Consider the following 19,482-nt stretch of genomic DNA (forward strand, 5'->3'; position numbering starts at 1 on the left):
ATCCAGGACCCTCACATAGAGTGTTCCCTCTAAGCTTCAACCCTGTGCAGATGCAACAACAACCAATCAAGTGACATACCCTAATTACACAGACTGTGTACAATCTTGGTGATAGCAACCTTGGTAAAGTTGATGACTATTAGTTTTTGGTAATTTATATAGTTATTGCTCTACATTCATTTTTACTTTTTGTATTCTTTTAGACCACAGCAACTTTAAAAACTACATTAACGATATGTAGAATGTTCCTGGCTAGCATTAGATAAAATTTATGTACATGTATTCTTTCCTAAGCTCTTGCCTCTTAGTTGTGGCACCAATGAGGTAACAAACCAATGAACTTCCTTTAGGCTCATCTAATGCATGGGTAATTGAGAGCCCTAAGAGTGCACTACATGCTTCAAGATTGATCTTACATAAACAAGGAAAAGTTATTTGAAATATCCTTCATTCAGGTTCCTAAAAACTTTTCTTATGCTTGCTACTCTAACATATGCAGCTGACGTTATTAGGTTTGTACACAATGTCTACTTTCCCTAGTGCCCAAATTCATTACTATGCTCTAGCTGGGATTCAACCATAGTAGCAGCCACTTACTTGACAAATCCTGCAGCTTGCACTTATCATTCAGTTGTCTTTTACTTTCCTTATTCTACACCATACATAAATAATGATATTGAAGAATCAATCTTTCCCTAGTAAATCATATATACCTAAATTACAGTACTAGAAATAGTAAAGAACATTGAATTAAAACTTAGGTCATCTTTATCTTTTTAGAGATTTTTAATCGATGATGGCATTATGCCTGTCACTCAAGTCTACATTTCCAGTTTGTCTATCATACTTCTGTGCCAAAGGCTTTCCTGCAGTTTTCAAATACAGCCTCTCCTCACTTAGCAACATACGTACTTGTTTACTGACGACTTGGACTTATGCATACCTAAATAATGTATATTAGAGCTGATTTTCTCTATAGTGGAACCTTGGCTTTCTTTGAATTTGGTTTTTGACGACTTTTTTGGTCAAAATACTGTACCAGTTTTCGCTCGTCAGCTTGGTTTTCGTCCACCGTACCAAACATGTCAATGCACCCATGCCCACACAAAGCATCCCATGCACGCATTCTGAGTCAGTATGGCTTTGTTTCTTGTTGAGTGAACATTACCCTGAGCGTTCAAACGAAACATTTCGTAATAACAGATTGTTGTTTGTGCTTGTTAACCCTTTCAGGGTCTGTCCCGTAGATCTACGGCTTTGCGTTCAGTGTCCAAACTTTAGATCTACGTCATGAGCTCAGCCCACTCTGATAAACTGTGAGTGGTACACTTGGGCCTAGATATGAGAGAATACATCTATGTGGTATGTGTGCACCACATAAAACAAATCCTGCAGCACACTGTGTATAATGAGAGAAAAAACTGAAACCAAGATTTTCGATTAAACCAGCAACTTTGCAGTGTTTTTCGTATGTTTTTTATAGTTGTATTTGCAATTTCTTGGTCTCATTTGATAGAATGGAAGACATATTACAGAAATAGAGATGATTTTGATTGGTTTTAGCACTGGAAATGGCTTGAAATTGAGCTCAAAGTAGCGGAAACGTTAAATTTTTGTCGATGTTCAAGAGTAAACAAACGACCTCACACGTCTAATACACGCCAGCTGGTGGATCTAATACACATTCACAAATGTGGTGATGATATTTATACAATTATTACAATATTGCATAACAGTAAATCTTCTATTTTTTGGTGTGAATAAAAATTCATTATGTAAATAAAAAATAAAAATGGGATTTATTTGTAAAGCCTCAAAATGTAACTAATGAACCGAGGAAATGTTAGTTTAGTGCCAGGAATGCCTACATTGTTTATTCTGGATGCTATTTTGAAATTGGAATATTTTGAACTTTGTGTTAAATTGGCCAAATTACCAATTTCCGATCACTTTATTTTGTAGTTGAAACAGTTGACTTGGCGATTTCTTGTGCTCAATCGATAGAATAGAAGTAATACTAGTAATATAGCTAAGAATTTGGTTGACTGGAATGATGTAATTGGCCTAAAATGGAAGTCAAAGTCGGCAAAATCGCTGATTCGTAAATATTGCTGACACATCAAAATTCGCGAGAGCATAATTTCGTCAATTTTCCATCAAATTTCGTACTTTTTGTTTTATTACCTTCGCAAAAAGATTCTCTACCATTTCATAAGAAAAAATAACAAATTTTTTTTTGGAAAATTCTTGGACACTGGGGCACCACTTCAGATTTGGGCCTTGGACCCTGAAGGGGTTAATTAAGTGCAACTGCTAAATAAGTCACCATGGGGCCAAAGAAAACTCTGAGTGCCACCCCTTTGATAAAGAAGGTGAGAAACATTACAGAATTCAACAACGAACTTGTAGAAAAGTACGAAAGTGGCGTACGTGTGGTTGATCTCACCAGGATGTACGGGAAGTCCTCATCAATGACAATGCCGTGTCCCATTTTAGGTAAACCTTAAAGAGGCACCAGAAACAGACCTCTCTGGACAGATTTTTTGTGTGACAGGGGTACAGTGACTCTCAAGCTGGTCCTAGTGCCAGTAAAAGACAAAGAAGGTAAGTAACCCCGGGTAGAGACTTAATACCTGAAGTCCTTATGGAAGGGGATTTCCCTTCCAAACAATAAACTCTCTTCCCTTCCCCTCTCCCTCTCCTTGCCATCTTCCATATGCCAACATGAGTCTTCAATAAAGGTAAAACCAATTTAAATGTTCATTTATCCATTAAAATTAGTGCTCGTTTACAAACGAATATGTTTACCAACGTGGTCTTCGGAACGGAACTCCGTCATTAAGTAAGGAGAGGCTGTATGAGATAAATCATCCCTCTCTTTCATGCTTAATCCTTATCAGTTTGGCTCTCAATAAGATTTGTAAGGCTAGACTTGCCATTCATGACTCATGCAGTTGCTCTGTGCTGACGTCCATTTTCTAAATCTTTTCAGTGATGAACCCCACCTCTCAAACTTGCTCTCAGGATCAAAGAATTAAAAAAAAAATTATTTTATCTTATGAAATGATAGAGAATCTTTATCCAAAGGTAATGAAACCAAAAGTACAAAATTTGACGGAAAACTTACAGAATTATGCTCTCGCAAAGTTAGTGTTCTTGGGAATATTTGCATATTGGTGATTTTGCCCACTTTGCACTTTATTTTTTGCCAATTCCATTGTTCCAGTCCACCAAATTCATAGCTATTTCACTAGAATTCCTTCTATTCTATCGAATGAGTACAAGAAACTGCCCATTTACTTATTTTAACTACCCAATAAAGTGATCAGAATTCGGTAATTTGGCCAATTTCATACAAAATTCAACAAATGCTAATTTGAACATAGGGTCCAGAATAAACAATGTAGACATTCCTGGCACTACAAAAACATTTCCTCTGTTCCTTAATCCCGTCTCCAGGCCTCACTTACTTTTTTTTTTTTTTCAACAAGTCGGCCGTCTCCCACCGAGGCAGGGTGACCCAAAAAGAAAGAAAATCCCCAAAAAGAAAATACTTTCATCATCATTCAACACTTTCACCTCACTCACACATAATCACTGTTTTTGCAGAGGTGCTCAGAACACAACAGTTTAGAAGCATATACGTATAAAGATACACAACATATCCCTCCAAACTGCTAATATCCCAAAACCCCTCCTTTAGAGTGCAGGCATTGTACTTCCCATTTCCAGGACTCAAGTCCGGCTATATAAAAATAACCGGTTTCCCTGAATCCCTTCACTAAATATTACCCTGCTCACACTCCAACAGATCGTCAGGTCCCAAATACCATTCGTCTCCATTCACTCCTATCGAACACGCTCATGCACGCCTGCTGGAAGTCCAAGCCCCTCGCCCACAAAACCTCCCTTACCCCTTCCTTCCAACCTTTTCGAGGACGACCCCTACCCCGCCTTCCTTCTCCTACAGATTTAAATGCTCTCCATGTCATTCTACTTTGATCCATTCTCTCTAAATGACCAAACCACCTCAACAACCCCTCTTCAGCCCTCTGACTAATACTTTTATTAACTCCACACCTTCTCCTAATTTCCACACTCCGAATTTTCTGCATAATATTTACACCACACATTGCCCTTAGACAGGACATCTCCACTGCCTCCAACCGCCTCCTCGCTGCTGCATTCACAACCCAAGCTTCACACCCATATAAGAGTGTTGGTACTACTATACTTTCATACATTCCCTTCTTTGCCTCCATAGATAACGTTTTTTGACTCCACATATACCTCAACGCACCACTCACCTTTTTTCCCTCATCAATTCTATGATTAACCTCATCCTTCATAAATCCATCCGCCGACACGTCAACTCCCAAGTATCTGAAAACATTCACTTCTTCCATACTCCTCCTCCCCAATTTGATATCCAATTTTTCTTTATCTAAATCATTTGATACCCTCATCACCTTACTCTTTTCTATGTTCACTTTCAACTTTCTACCTTTACACACACTCCCAAACTCATCCACTAACCTTTGCAATTTTTCTTTAGAATCTCCCATAAGCACAGTATCATCTGAGCCTCACTATCCTCATAAAAACTCTTTACAGCATTTAGTAACTTACCACCTATTCCATATACTTGCAACATCTGCCACATTGCTCCCCTATCCACTCTATCATATGCCTTTTCTAAATCCATAAATGCAGAAAAACAGATAGCAGGAGATAGCATCTCTCAAGCGATCATATGTGAAAAGGCTAGGAAGTTGCATGACGATTTAATTAGAAAAATGCCTGCAACTAGTGGTGATGTGAGTGAATTTAAGGCCAGCAAAGGTTGGTTTGAGAGATTTAAGAATTGTAGTGGCATACATAGTGTGATAAGGCATGGTGAGGCTGCCAGTTCGGACCACAAAGCGGCTGAAAGATATGTGCAGGAATTCAAGGAGTACATAGAGGCTGAAGGATTGAAACCTGAACAAGTGTTTAATTGTGATGAAACAGGCCTGTTTTGGAAGAAAATGCCAAACAGGACCTACATTACTCAGGAGGAAAAGACACTCCCAGGACACAAGCCTATGAAAGACAGGCTTACTCTTTTGTTGTGTGGTAATGCTAGTGGTGATTGCAAAGTGAAGCCTTTACTCGTGTATCACTCGGAAAATCCCAGTGTTCAAGAAAAACAGTGTCAACAAGCCTAAATTGTGTGTGATGTGGAGGGCAAACAGTAAGGCATGGGTCACAAGAGACATTTTCCTTGACTGGTTCCACGACATGTTTGGCCCCAGTGTGAAAAAATACCTCCTGGAAAAGAAATTGGACCTTAAGTGCCTCCTGGTATTAGACAATGCTCCTGGTCATCCTTCAGACTTGGCAGAGCGGCTTTCTGAGGACATGAGCTTCATTAAGGTCAAGTTTTTGCCTCCTAATACCACTCCTCTCCTGCAGCCCATGTACCAGCAGGTCATTTCAGACTTCAAAAAACTCTACACAAAAGCTATGTTTCAAAAGTGCTTTGAAGTGACCTCAGACACTTGATTGACTCTAAGAGAGTTTTACAAAGATCACTTTAGTATCCTCAGTTGTGTAAACCTTATAGGTAAGGCTTGGCATGGAGTGACTAAGAGGACCTTGAACTCTGCTTGGAGGAAATTGTGGCCAGAATGTGTAGAAGAGAGAGATTTTGAAGGGTTTGGGGCTAACCCTCAGGAGCCTATGCAAGTTGTGGAATCTATTGTGGCACTGGGGAAGTCCTTAGGGTTGGATGTTAGTGAGGAGGATGTGGAAGAGTTTTTGTAGGAGGACGATGAAGAACTAACCACTGATGAGCTGCAAGAGCATCTGCAACAGCAAGAGGCCAGACCTGAGGAAACTGCTTCAGAGGAGGGGAGAGAGAAATTGAAGAAGTTGCCTGCTTCAAATATTAAGGAAATGTGTGAAAAGTGGCTTGAAGTGCAAACGTCCATGGATGAAAATCATCCTAACACAGCTATTGCAAGATGTGCTGGTGACTTTTACAGTGACTATGTTGTGGCCCATTTTAGGAAAATGTTAAAGGAACACGAGGCACAGAGCTCTATGGACAGATTCGTTGTGCAATAGAGGTCCAGTGACTCTCAAGCTGGTCCTAGTGGCATTAAAAGAAGAAGGGAAGTAACCCCGGAAAAGGACTTGCTACCTCAAGTCCTCATGGAAGGGGATTCCCCTTCCAAACAATAACAACTTCCACCATCTCCCCTCCTCCCATCCCATCAATCATCACCAGATCTTCAATAAAGATAAGTGTCATGTATTCTTTATTTAGTACAGTAGTAATTGTGCATATCGTCTTCTGTTTGTGTAGTAAAATATATATTTCATGTGGTAAAAATTTATTTTTTCATACTTTGGGGTGTAAGGAACGGATTAATTTGATATCCATTATTTCTTATGGGGAAAATTAATTCACCTAACGATAATTTCGCCTAACGTTGAGCTCTCAGGAATTAACCCTTTGACTGTCAAAACCTCAAATCCTGAGGTGTCTCCTGGTGTTGCAAAATATTTGAAAAAAAAAAAAAAAAATTCTTACGAAATAATAGAGAATCTTTTCCCTATGGTAATGACACCAAAAGTATGGAATTTAATGGAAAACTTATGGAATTACGCTCTCGCGAAGTTAGCGACCTCGGCCATATTTACGAATCGGCGATTTCGCCCACTTAGAGCCCTATTTTTGGCTAATTCCATTGTTCCAGTTGACCAAACTCATAACTATTTCTTTAGAACTCCATTTGTTCTATCGATTGAGTACAAGAAACTGCCCATTTACTGATTTCAACTACCCAATAAAGTGGTCAGAAATTGGCAATTTGGCCAATTTCATGCAAATTAAAAAATATGCCAATTTCAAAATAGGGTCCAGAATGAACAATGCAGACATTCCTGGCTCTAAAATAACATTTTCTTTGTTCATCAGTCATGTCTCCAGGCCCCTCTGATATTACTCTTGCTTTCTATTTTGAATTTTTATTCAAACAAAAAATAGAAGATTTACTGTTATGCAGACTACTGCAATATTGTAATAATTGTATAAATAATGTCAACCCATTCATGACTGCATATTAGAATGGCTAGTTGAACATTTATTGGACGACGACATCATTTGTTTACTCTTGAACATCGACAAAAATTAAACATTTCCCCTACTTTGAGCTCCATTTGAAGGTCCTTTTATAGTAAAACCAATCAAAATCACCTCTATTTCTATAATATGTTTTCCATTCTATCAAATGTGACTAAGAAAATGAGAATATAACCATAAAAACTATAGGAAAATACTCCTCAGAGTTGGCATTTTAATCCAAAAACGGTCTGGAGTTTTTTTTTTCTCATTATGCACTGCTTGCTGCAGGATTTTTTTTGTATAGTGCACACTGACCCCAAAGACCCATTCTCTCACATGTGGGACTACCAGCTTTCTCCAGCTTGATTTGAAACCTCTAGAATTTTTGAGTATATATACATCAAACACATTGGCTCGTAAGACGTATATCATTGAATTACCGTCTTGCCAAAGTGTACTAACATCACAGTTCAAATGACCCCCGAACTGCAATGCCAGCATAATTTAAATTTTATTCCTCTTCTTTCAACCCACCGGCTGTATCCCACCAAAGCAGTGTGGCCCAAAAGGAAAAAATTAAAGGTTCGCTCTTTAACTTTAGAAATGTATACAGAAGGGATTATTAGCCCCTTGCTCCCAGCATGTGAGTTACCTCTTACAACACACATAGCTTACAGAGGAAGAATTCTGTTCCACTTCCCCATGGAGATCAGAGGAAATAAACAAGAACAAGAACTGGTAAGAAAATAGAAGAAAACCCAGAGGGGTGTGTGTATATATATGCTTGCACATGGAAGTGTAGTGTGACCTAAGTGTAAGCAAAAGTAGCAAAATATACCTGAAATCTTGCACATTAATGAGACAGAAAAAAAAGACACCAGCAATCCTACCATCATGAAAAATAATTACAGGCTTCCATTTTACTCTCAGTAGTAGGTTGGTAGACAGCAACCACCCAGGGAAGTACTACCGTCCTGCCAGATGACTGTGAAACAAAAACCTGTAACTGTTTTGCATGATGGTAGGATTGCTGGTTTCTTTTTCTGTCTCATAAACACGCTAAGATAACAGGGATATCTTGCTACTCCTACTTACACTTTGGTCACACTTCACAGACACGCACATGCATATATATATATACATACATCTAGGTTTTTCTCCTTTTTCTAAATAGCTCTTGTTCTTTTTTATTTCTTCTATTGTCCATGGGGAAGTGGAAAAGAATCTTTCCTCCGTAAGCCATGCGTGTCGTATGAGGCGACTAAAATGCCGGGAGCAATGGGCTAGTAACCCCTTCTCCTGTATACAATTACTAAAAAAGAGAAGAAGAAAAACTTTATAAAACTGGGTTGCTTAAATGTGCGTGGATGTAGTGCGGATGACAAGAAACAGATGATTGCTGATGTTATGAATGAAAAGAAGTTGGATGTCCTGGCCCTAAGCGAAACAAAGCTGAAGGGGGTAGGAGAGTTTCAGTGGGGGGAAATAAATGGGATTAAATCTGGAGTATCTGAGAGAGTTAGAGCAAAGGAAGGGGTAGCAGTAATGTTAAATGATCAGTTATGGAAGGAGAAAAGAGAATATGAATGTGTAAATTCAAGAATTATGTGGATTAAAGTAAAGGTTGGATGCGAGAAGTGGGTCATAATAAGCGTGTATGCACCTGGAGAAGAGAGGAATGCAGAGGAGAGAGAGAGATTTTGGGAGATGTTAAGTGAATGTATAGGAGCCTTTGAACCAAGTGAGAGAGTAATTGTGGTAGGGGACTTGAATGCTAAAGTAGGAGAAACTTTTAGAGAGGGTGTGGTAGGTAAGTTTGGGGTGCCAGGTGTAAATGATAATGGGAGCCCTTTGATTGAACTTTGTATAGAAAGGGGTTTAGTTATAGGTAATACATATTTTAAGAAAAAGAGGATAAATAAGTATACACGATATGATGTAGGGCGAAATGACAGTAGTTTGTTGGATTATGTATTGGTAGATAAAAGACTGTTGAGTAGACTTCAGGATGTACATGTTTATAGAGGGGCCACAGATATATCAGATCACTTTCTAGTTGTAGCTACACTGAGAGTAAAAGGTAGATGGGATACAAGGAGAATAGAAGCATCAGGGAAGAGAGAGGTGAAGGTTTATAAACTAAAAGAGGAGGCAGTTAGGGTAAGATATAAACAGCTATTGGAGGATAGATGGGCTAATGAGAGCATAGGCAATGGGGTCGAAGAGGTATGGGGTAGGTTTAAAAATGTAGTGTTAGAGTGTTCAGCAGAAGTTTGTGGTTACAGGAAAGTGGGTGCAGGAGGGAAGAGGAGCGATTGGTGGAATGATGATGTAAAGAGAGTAGTAAGGGAGAAAAAGTTAGCATATGAGAAGTTTTTACAAAGTAGAAGTGATGCAAGGAGGGAAGAGTATATGGAGAAAAAGAGAGAAGTTAAGAGAGTGGTGAAGCAATGTAAAAAGAGAGCAAATGAGAGAGTGGGTGAGATGTTATCAACAAATTTTGTTGAAAATAAGAAAAAGTTTTGGAGTGAGATTAACAAGTTAAGAAAGCCTAGAGAACAAATGGATTTGTCAGTTAAAAATAGGAGAGGAGAGTTATTAAATGGAGAGTTAGAGGTATTGGGAAGATGGAAGGAATATTTTGAGGAATTGTTAAATGTTGATGAAGATAGGGAAGCTGTGATTTCGTGTATAGGGCAAGGAGGAATAACATCTTGTAGGAGTGAGGAAGAGCCAGTTGTGAGTGTGGGGGAAGTTCGTGAGGCAGTAGGTAAAATGAAAGGGGGTAAGGCAGCCGGGATTGATGGGATAAAGATAGAAATGTTAAAAGCAGGTGGGGATATAGTTTTGGAGTGGTTGGTGCAATTATTTAATAAATGTATGGAAGAGGGTAAGGTACCTAGGGATTGGCAGAGAGCATGCATAGTTCCTTTGTATAAAGGCAAAGGGGATAAAAGAGAGTGCAAAAATTATAGGGGGATAAGTCTGTTGAGTGTACCTGGTAAAGTGTATGGTAGAGTTATAATTGAAAGAATTAAGAGTAAGACGGAGAATAGGATAGCAGATGAACAAGGAGGCTTTAGGAAAGGTAGGGGGTGTGTGGACCAGGTGTTTACAGTGAAACATATAAGTGAACAGTATTTAGATAAGGCTAAAGAGGTCTTTGTGGCATTTATGGATTTGGAAAAGGCGTATGACAGGGTGGATAGGGGGGCAATGTGGCAGATGTTGCAAGTGTATGGTGTAGGAGGTAGGTTACTGAAAGCAGTGAAGAGTTTTTACGAGGATAGTGAGGCTCAAGTTAGAGTATGTAGGAAAGAGGGAAATTTTTTCCCAGTAAAAGTAGGCCTTAGACAAGGATGTGTGATGTCACCGTGGTTGTTTAATATATTTATAGATGGGGTTGTAAGAGAAGTAAATGCGAGGGTCTTGGCAAGAGGCGTGGAGTTAAAAGATAAAGAATCACACACAAAGTGGGAGTTGTCACAGCTGCTCTTTGCTGATGACACTGTGCTCTTGGGAGATTCTGAAGAGAAGTTGCAGAGATTGGTGGATGAATTTGGTAGGGTGTGCAAAAGAAGAAAATTAAAGGTGAATACAGGAAAGAGTAAGGTTATGAGGATAACAAAAAGATTAGGTGATGAAAGATTGAATATCAGATTGGAGGGAGAGAGTATGGAGGAGGTGAACGTATTCAGATATTTGGGAGTGGACGTGTCAGCGGATGGGTCTATGAAAGATGAGGTGAATCATAGAATTGATGAGGGAAAAAGAGTGAGTGGTGCACTTAGGAGTCTGTGGAGACAAAGAACTTTGTCCTTGGAGGCAAAGAGGGGAATGTATGAGAGTATAGTTTTACCAACGCTCTTATATGGGTGTGAAGCGTGGGTGATGAATGTTGCAGCGAGGAGAAGGCTGGAGGCAGTGGAGATGTCATGTCTGAGGGCAATGTGTGGTGTGAATATAATGCAGAGAATTCGTAGTTTGGAAGTTAGGAGGAGGTGCGGGATTACCAAAACTGTTGTCCAGAGGGCTGAGGAAGGGTTGTTGAGGTGGTTCGGACATGTAGAGAGAATGGAGCGAAACAGAATGACTTCAAGAGTGTATCAGTCTGTAGTGGAAGGAAGGCGGGGTAGGGGTCGGCCTAGGAAGGGTTGGAGGGAGGGGGTAAAGGAGGTTTTGTGTGCGAGGGGCTTGGACTTCCAGCAGGCATGCGTGAGCGTGTTTGATAGGAGTGAATGGAGACAAATGGTTTTTAATACTTGACGTGCTGTTGGAGTGTGAGCAAAGTAACATTTATGAAGGGATTCAGGGAAACCGGCAGGCCGGACTTGAGTCCTGGAGATGGGAAGTACAGTGCCTGCACTCTGAAGGAGGGGTGTTAATGTTGCAGTTTAAAAACTGTAGTGTAAAGCACCCTTCTGGCAAGACAGTGATGGAGTGAATGATGGTGAAAGTTTTTCTTTTTCGGGCCACCCTGCCTTGGTGGGAATCGGCCGGTGTGATAATAAAAAAAAAAAAGAAAAACTTCCAAACTACGAATTCTCTGCATTATATTCACACCACACATTGCCCTCAGACATGACATCTCCACTGCCTCCAGCCTTCTCCTCGCTGCAACATTCATCACCCATGCTTCACACCCATATAAGAGCGTTGGTAAAACTATACTCTCATACATTCCCCTCTTTGCCTCCAAGGACAAAGTTCTTTGTCTCCACAGACTCCTAAGTGCACCACTCACTCTTTTTCCCTCATCAATTCTATGATTCACCTCATCTTTCATAGACCCATCCGCTGACACGTCCACTCCCAAATATCTGAATACATTCACCTCCTCCATACTCTCTCCCTCCAATCTGATATCCAATCTTTCATCACCTAATCTTTTTGTTATCCTCATAACCTTACTCTTTCCTGTATTCACCTTTAATTTTCTTCTTTTGCACACCCTACCAAATTCATCCACCAATCTCTGCAACTTCTCTTCAGAATCTCCCAAGAGCACAGTGTCATCAGCAAAGAGCAGCTGTGACAACTCCCACTTTGTGTGTGATTCTTTATCTTTTAACTCCACGCCTCTTGCCAAGACCCTCGCATTTACTTCTCTTACAACCCCATCTATAAATATATTAAACAACCACGGTGACATCACACATCCTTGTCTAAGGCCTACTTTTACTGGGAAATAATTTCCCTCTTTCCTACATACTCTAACTTGAGCCTCACTATCCTCGTAAAAACTCTTCACTGCTTTCAGTAACCTACCTCCTACACCATACACTTGCAACATCTGCCACATTGCCCCCCTATCCACCCTGTCATACGCCTTTTCCAAATCCATAAATGCCACAAAGACCTCTTTAGCCTTATCTAAATACTGTTCACTTATATGTTTCACTGTAAACACCTGGTCCACACACCCCCTACCTTTCCTAAAGCCTCCTTGTTCATCTGCTATCCTATTCTCTGTCTTACTCTTAATTCTTTCAATAATAACTCTACCATACACTTTACCAGGTATACTCAACAGACTTATCCCCCTATAATTTTTGCACTCTCTTTTGTCCCCTTTGCCTTTATACAAAGGAACTATGCATGCTCTCTGCCAATCCCTAGGTACCTTACCCTCTTCCATACATTTATTAAATAATTGCACCAACCACTCCAAAACTATATCCCCACCTGCTTTTAACATTTCTATCTTTATCCCATCAATCCCGGCTGCCTTACCCCCTTTCATTTTACCTACTGCCTCACGAACTTCCCCCACACTCACAACTGGCTCTTCCTCACTCCTACAAGATGTTATTCCTCCTTGCCCTATACATGAAATCACAGCTTCCCTATCTTCATCAACATTTAACAATTCCTCAAAATATTCCCTCCATCTTCCCAATACCTCTAACTCTCCATTTAATAACTCTCCTCTCCTATTTTTAACTGACAAATCCCTACTTTTTAACCCTTTGAGGGTCGACAGGCCCTCTCCGAAACTCGTTCTCAGGGTCGGCCAAATTTCAAAAAAAAAAAAAAATTATTTTTTCTTATGAAAAAATAGAGTTTTTTTTTCTAAACATTATAGGATAAACAAAAAAAATTTACCATCAATACTTACGGAGATATGGATGCATGAAGTTTGCAGAAAATGAGCCGCGTATGGCAACAGCGGCGACTGCCGCTCACCCGGTAAACTTTGATTTACTTGTATTTGAAGGTTTGTTGTTTTTTTCACTATTTTATTTTTTCACATAACTTATGTGGCCTATGAGACCAAAGTAAGGTGCAATGTACATATATACACTCGTTGTATACAACACAATAAGCACACAAACATAATTATCAATATATTGTTTACAAAACTTGTTTACAAAAACAAACAATACAAAACATTGTTTATTATTATTGTTCTATAATATATATACCAATATACAGTCACTGAACATATTCCTATTAGTTCTGCAGCTTGTGGAACTCTGAAACATGGTGTCATACACAATGGTGTTTTATCTTTCTCCCTCATTCTATCTCTTTCAATCTGTCTCTCTCTTTCTATCTGTCTGTCTATCTCTGTCTCACAGGTACACATAAATACAAGTATACATAGTATAAATTACCTAGGATAACCCAAGAAATCCAGACAAAGTGCTATACTCTGCTTGAAGATGTGAGTAAAAGTGATGACACAGTCTTGTGGCTCTCTGAGACAGAGAGCTAGACGGATAGACAGATAGACAGGGAGCTTGACAGACAGACAAATAGACAGACAGAAATGTTAGTGTACCAGTACCAGTGTACTAGTGTTCCACCCTCCTCCTCCTCTTCTTCCTCTTCCTCCTCTTCCCCCTACTCTTCCTCCTCTTCCCCCTACTCTTCCTCATACTCTTCCTCTTCCTCCTCTTCCTCTTCCTCCTACTCTTCCTCTTCCTCCTCCTCCTCTTCCTCCTCCTCCTCTTCTTCCTCTTCCTCCTACTCTTCCTCCTCCTCCTCTTCTTCCTCTTCCTCCTCCTCCTCTTCTTCCTCTTCCTCCTCTTCCCCCTAATCTTCCTCCTACTATTCCTCTTCCTCCTCCTCTTCCTCTTATTCCTCTTCTCCTACTCTTCCTCTCCTCCTCCTCCTCTTCCTCCTCCTCCTCTTCTTCCTCTTCCCCCTACTCTTCCTCCTCCTCGTCCATAGTGTAAATTACAAGGAGTCGGCAGCTGTCAAAGTGACATATTGGCTCATTACTCTTTCCCCCTCCGGCCTGTCAAAACAATGGGGTCGGATGCTGCTTCCCCTCCTCCATTCTATCTAATTATCTTTCTCCCTCATTCTATCTGTCTGTCTATCTCTGTCTCACAGGTACACATAAATACAAGTATACATAGTATAAATTACCTAGGATAACCCAAGAAACCCAGACAAAGTGCTATACTCTGCTTGAAGATGTGAGTAAAAGTGATGACGCAGTCTTGTGGCTCTCTGAGACAGAGAGCTAGATGGATAGACAGGGAGCTTGACAGACAGGCAAATAGACAGACAGAAATGTTAGTATACCAGCAAAAACAAAGGGAGGGCGATGTTCATCTCATCTTTTGGCATCAGCTCTACCCTCATTTACCCTCATCAAACGTCAGCACTTATCAGATGTTATCTCCCCTTATCTTGTTACTGTCATGGGTGAACATTTATTATTACATATTATTATTATTACCTATTATTATTATTATGCATTATTATTATTATGTATTATTATTATTATGTATTATTATTATGTATTATTATTATGTATTATTGTTATCATTACGTATTCTTCTTCTTTCTCCTCTTTCTCCTCCTCTCCTCCTCCTCCTCCTCTCTCCTCCTCCTCCTTTCTTCCTCCTCCTCCTCCTCCTCCTCCTCCTCCTCCTCCTCCTCCTCTCCTCCTCCTCCTCCTCTTCTTCCTCCTCCTCCTCTGCCTCCTCCTCCTCTGCCTCCTCCTCCTCCTCCTCCATTCTTGGAACAAGTTTGAAGAGCTTGTAGTTCATAATCACTATCATTATCATCACCAATGCTCACATCTGAGTCTGGGATTTTGGAAAATAGGAGTTTCCTCTTTGATTCTGGTACAACTGAACAACGGCCCAGCACCAGAGGTGGAAGGCTGTGGGTTGTCTGGGTTTTCCTCACTATTACCCATATTATGGTCATTAGTTTCGGTCAAAACCTCACCAGAACCTTGAAACTCATCTTCACTGTCACTTCCATCTGTATTAGAACTGTCACTGGGGAACAAAAGTGTCCCAATTCGCCGAGGAGTGAGGAACTTCTTACCGCAGGGCACGGTGGAAATTGTGTACTATGATGGCATTCCCACAATGCACCACTGGGTCCCAGATTTTTTTCCTACTGCGCACACCCACCACACAGACCCATTCTCTCACATCTAGGCTTATCAGCCTTTTCCTGCGAGATTTGAGGCCGCTAGAATTTATGCGTACTAGTACGTCAAAAACCCCTACATCGTATAGGAATAAGGAGAAGTTGGAGGTGGATGTGGCGAAAGTACATAGGGGGTAAAATGAAAAGGTGCTACAACAGGTGAGATAGACGGGTTTAAGACAGAGACGTATAAAGCAGGTAGAGATATAGTGTTGGAGTGGTTGGTGTGTTCGTTCAATATATGCATTAAAGAAGGGAAGGTATCAAAGGACTGGCAGAGAGCATGCATAGTTCCATTTTTAAGAAAAGGGGGGACAAAAGAGAATGTGTGAATTACAGGGGGATAAGCCTGAAGGATGGGTGGGAATATCTGCAGTCTGGTGGGGCATCTAAACTGTAGTACTGGAGCATCTCTGGCAAGACAGTGATAGAGAAAATGATGGTAAAAATGTTTCTTCTTCTTCAGGTCACCCAACCTCAGTGGGAGATGGCTGGTGTGTTAAAAAAAAAATAAAAAGCCTGCTAGGCATACTGGGTAAAGTTTATGGAAAAATTATTATTGAAATGGTTAGGGACAAGACAAAATGTAGGATTGAAGTGGAACAGGGAGGAGTTAGGAAGGGCAGGGGAAGTATAGACCAAGTGTTTACTGTAGAGTGAAGAATAAAAGTGAGCAGTATTTAGATAGTAAGGAGTTGTTGCATTATGGACTAAAAAAGGCACATGACTGGGTGGACAGAGAAGCAGTGGGGCAGATGTTGCAAATGTATGGAATACATAGTAGGTTACTAAAAGTGGTTAAAGAGTTTTTATGAAGAGACTGAGGCTCAGGGTAAGGCACTTAATAGGGAGGGAAACTATTTTCCAGTGAAAATAGGACTATGATAAAGAGATGTGATGTCACCATGGTTGTTTAATATGTTTACATACAAGGCTGTAAAACGAGTAAATGCTAGGGTGCTGGGAAAGGGGTGTGGGATTAAAAGATGTTGGATCTGATACAAAGTGGGAATTAACAAAGTTACTCTTTGCTGATGGTAGTTCCATCATGGGATTTTGAAGTCAAATTCCTAAGCTTGGCAGATTAATTTGAGAGGGTTATGAAAAAGGAAACTAAAATGAATGTAGAAAAAGAGCAAGATAATGAAGGTAACAAAAAGACTAAGCAATGGTGGATGCATTTAGATATCAATGAGTGGACATGTCAGAAAATGAGTCTATGAAAGATGATGTGAACCACAGAATAGATGAGGGAAATAAAGGTTGGTAGTGTCGTGAAGTATTTATGAAAATAAAGAAGTTCATCTATGAAGACAAAAAAAGCAATGTATTAATGTATTAAAAGGGTATGAGGTATGGATTTTGAATGCTGCCACAAAAAGGAGGCCAGAGACAGCAGAGATGTCATGTTTGAGAGTAATGTGTGGTGGGAATATCATGCAAAGAATTTACAGTGCAGAAATTAAAAGATGTGGGGTGGTCAAGGGTCTAATTCAGAGGGCTAAAGAGAGGTTGTTAAGGTGGTTTGAGCATGTAGATAGGATGAAGTGGGACAGGTTGATGAAGAGGGTGTATAAATCTGGGGTGGAAGGTAGGAAGGGGAGGGGGTCATTCTAGGAATGATTACAGGGGCTTGGGCATCCATTAGGTTATGTAAGCCTGTTAGATAGAAGTGCATGGAAACACGTGGATTTTTAATGGACATGCTATGGGAGTGTAGCTGGGTAACTTTTAAGAATGGATTCAGGAAAAACTGGTTAATGCCACCAGTCCTGGAGGTGTTTTCTTCTTTGGGTCGCCTCTCCTTGGTAAGAGACGGCTACCAAGTTAAAAAATGAAACAGCCTCTTAGACTTCAGAGTCAGTGAAATAAAAATAAAAGTCCAAAAGCTCATTAACGATAAATATATAATTTTTTAATTATACTGATAAAGGTACATAATATACACAGTGAATTTCATAGCGCTTTTAAATATTTAATAAACTTACTAGTGCAAGATACTGTACGAGCTGTCATGATAGAAGGCAGTGGATACCAGTGAGAGAATTTACAAGATAATTGACAAATAATAATATGTGCACTAACCTTTAAGGGTGGAACACAGGCAATTGCTCTCTCATATGTTTCTCGAATAAGATCCACATTGCCATCTGCCTCCAACATCCGAACATAGTCAAACCATGTGTCATAATCATGAGGATTTGTCTTCACTGCTTCTTCATATTGAAATTTTCTCTTGCTGGTGATGACATCGTCAATTGATGACTTATCTCCATATTTTTTTTCATGCCGGGTATACTCATTGTAGAGAGTTGAGCACTTTTCTTTTGGCATATGATCAAGAGCATACCGGTAAATAACTCTGGCTCGATCGTGCTCCTTTTGACCTTCCTCAAATTTAGCAAAGGCAATAAATAAGCTCTCATCCAAGTGATCATCTCCAAAGAACTGTATAGCACGTTCATAGACACGTCGAGCACTCTGAATGTAGCTGTGGTTCTCTTCAAAATGTGCATATTTAATCCAATATTTTGGTTCAGGATGGACATAAACAAAACGTTCATAGATTGCTCTAGCTCTATCCAATTCCTTATAACGAAGCTCAAATTTGATATAAGTGAGCCAGGCCTGTTCATCAGGTTCCCATTCCATCCAACGCTCAAAAACCTGCAACATAATAAACAACCTGGGATTATGGAACATATATTAAGGTGATATAGAAAGGTGATATAATAAGGTGATGAGGGGTTGAAACGAGTTAACTAAAGAAAATCTGGACATCACATTGGAAGGAGGGAGTATGGAAGAAGTGAATGTGCTCAGATGTTTGGAAGTAGACTTGTCAGCAGATGGGTTTATGAAGGATGAGGTTAACCATAGAATTGATGAAGGAAAAAAGGTGAGTGGTGCATTGAGGTATATGTGGAGACAAAAAATTTTATACACACAGGCAAAAAATGGAATGTATGAGAGTATAGTAGTACACTTTCACATCAAAGGGCAATTTGTGGTGCAAATATTATGCAGAGAATTCGTAGTGTGAAAATTAGGAGGAGGTGTGGAGCTCCTAAAAGTATTATTCAGAGGGCTGAAGAGGGGTTGTTGAGGTGGTTTAGTCATTTAGAGAGGATGAAGGAAAATAGGATGACTTGGAGGGTGTATAAATCTGTAGTGGAGGGGAGGAGGGGTAGGGGGTCATCCTAGGAAAGGATGGAGGGGAAGGATAAAAGAGGTTTTGTGTGCAAGGGGCTTGGACATACAACAGGTATGTGTGTGTGTTAGATAGGAGTGAATTGAGACAAATGGCTTTTGGGACCAGACGAGCTGTTGGAGTGTGAGCAGGGCAATATTTAGTGAAGCGATTCAGGGAAACCAGTTAGCCGAACATGAGTCCTGGAGGTGGGAAGTACAATGCCTTCACTTTAAAGGAGGGGTTTGGGATAATTGACTGCTTGGAGTGACATCTAAACTATCGTATATGAGTGCGTCTGCAAAGGTTGTGATTATGAGTGAATGACGGTGAATGTTTTTCTTTCTTTTTTGGGTCAAAAAGAAACAAACAAAAATATTTAACAAGAAACAAAAGATGTTGCAACTGAAATAAATTATGCTACTTTGTTAACTGTGTAGAATAAATCAGACAATCAATAGATTATTATTATTATTATTACTATTAAAATATTAAAATGCCATGAAGAAGTGGCTAGTAATCCTTTCTCCTGTATAATTTTTTTATTCCTAAATGTAAAAAGAAGAAAAACTTTTGCTTCTTTTTCAGATCACCCTGCCTCTACTGGAGATGGCCGGCATGTAAATAAAAAATTATTTTAATTATCATTATTATTATTAATGAAATTGTTATATTTGTAGAGAGGAGCTAAACCTGTAGGGTAATGACAGGTAATCAAGTTTGATTTTAGGAAGGGGAGAGTAGTTGCAATTCTTTACATCTATAACCCTTCATTAGTATT

At 39.8% G+C, this 19,482-nt stretch overlaps 1 protein-coding gene across 1 annotated transcript in view; it reads right to left on the reverse strand.

The window, feature by feature from the left end:
- Nucleotides 1–17,499: 17,499 nt before the first annotated feature.
- The window catches only part of LOC138851783 (protein crooked neck-like), a gene marked incomplete at its 3' end in the record, with an annotated part of 36,633 nt that continues 34,650 nt past the window's right edge, over nt 17,500–19,482 (reverse strand). Inside the window, exon 5 of the mRNA XM_070081255.1 lies at nt 17,500–18,178. Within this exon, the coding sequence (XP_069937356.1) occupies nt 17,500–18,178 (679 nt within the window). The remainder of the gene's footprint in view (nt 18,179–19,482) is intronic.

The sequence above is a fragment of the Cherax quadricarinatus genome, unplaced genomic scaffold (assembly GCF_038502225.1).
Source record: "Cherax quadricarinatus isolate ZL_2023a unplaced genomic scaffold, ASM3850222v1 Contig2079, whole genome shotgun sequence".
Lineage (NCBI taxonomy): Eukaryota > Metazoa > Arthropoda > Malacostraca > Decapoda > Parastacidae > Cherax > Cherax quadricarinatus.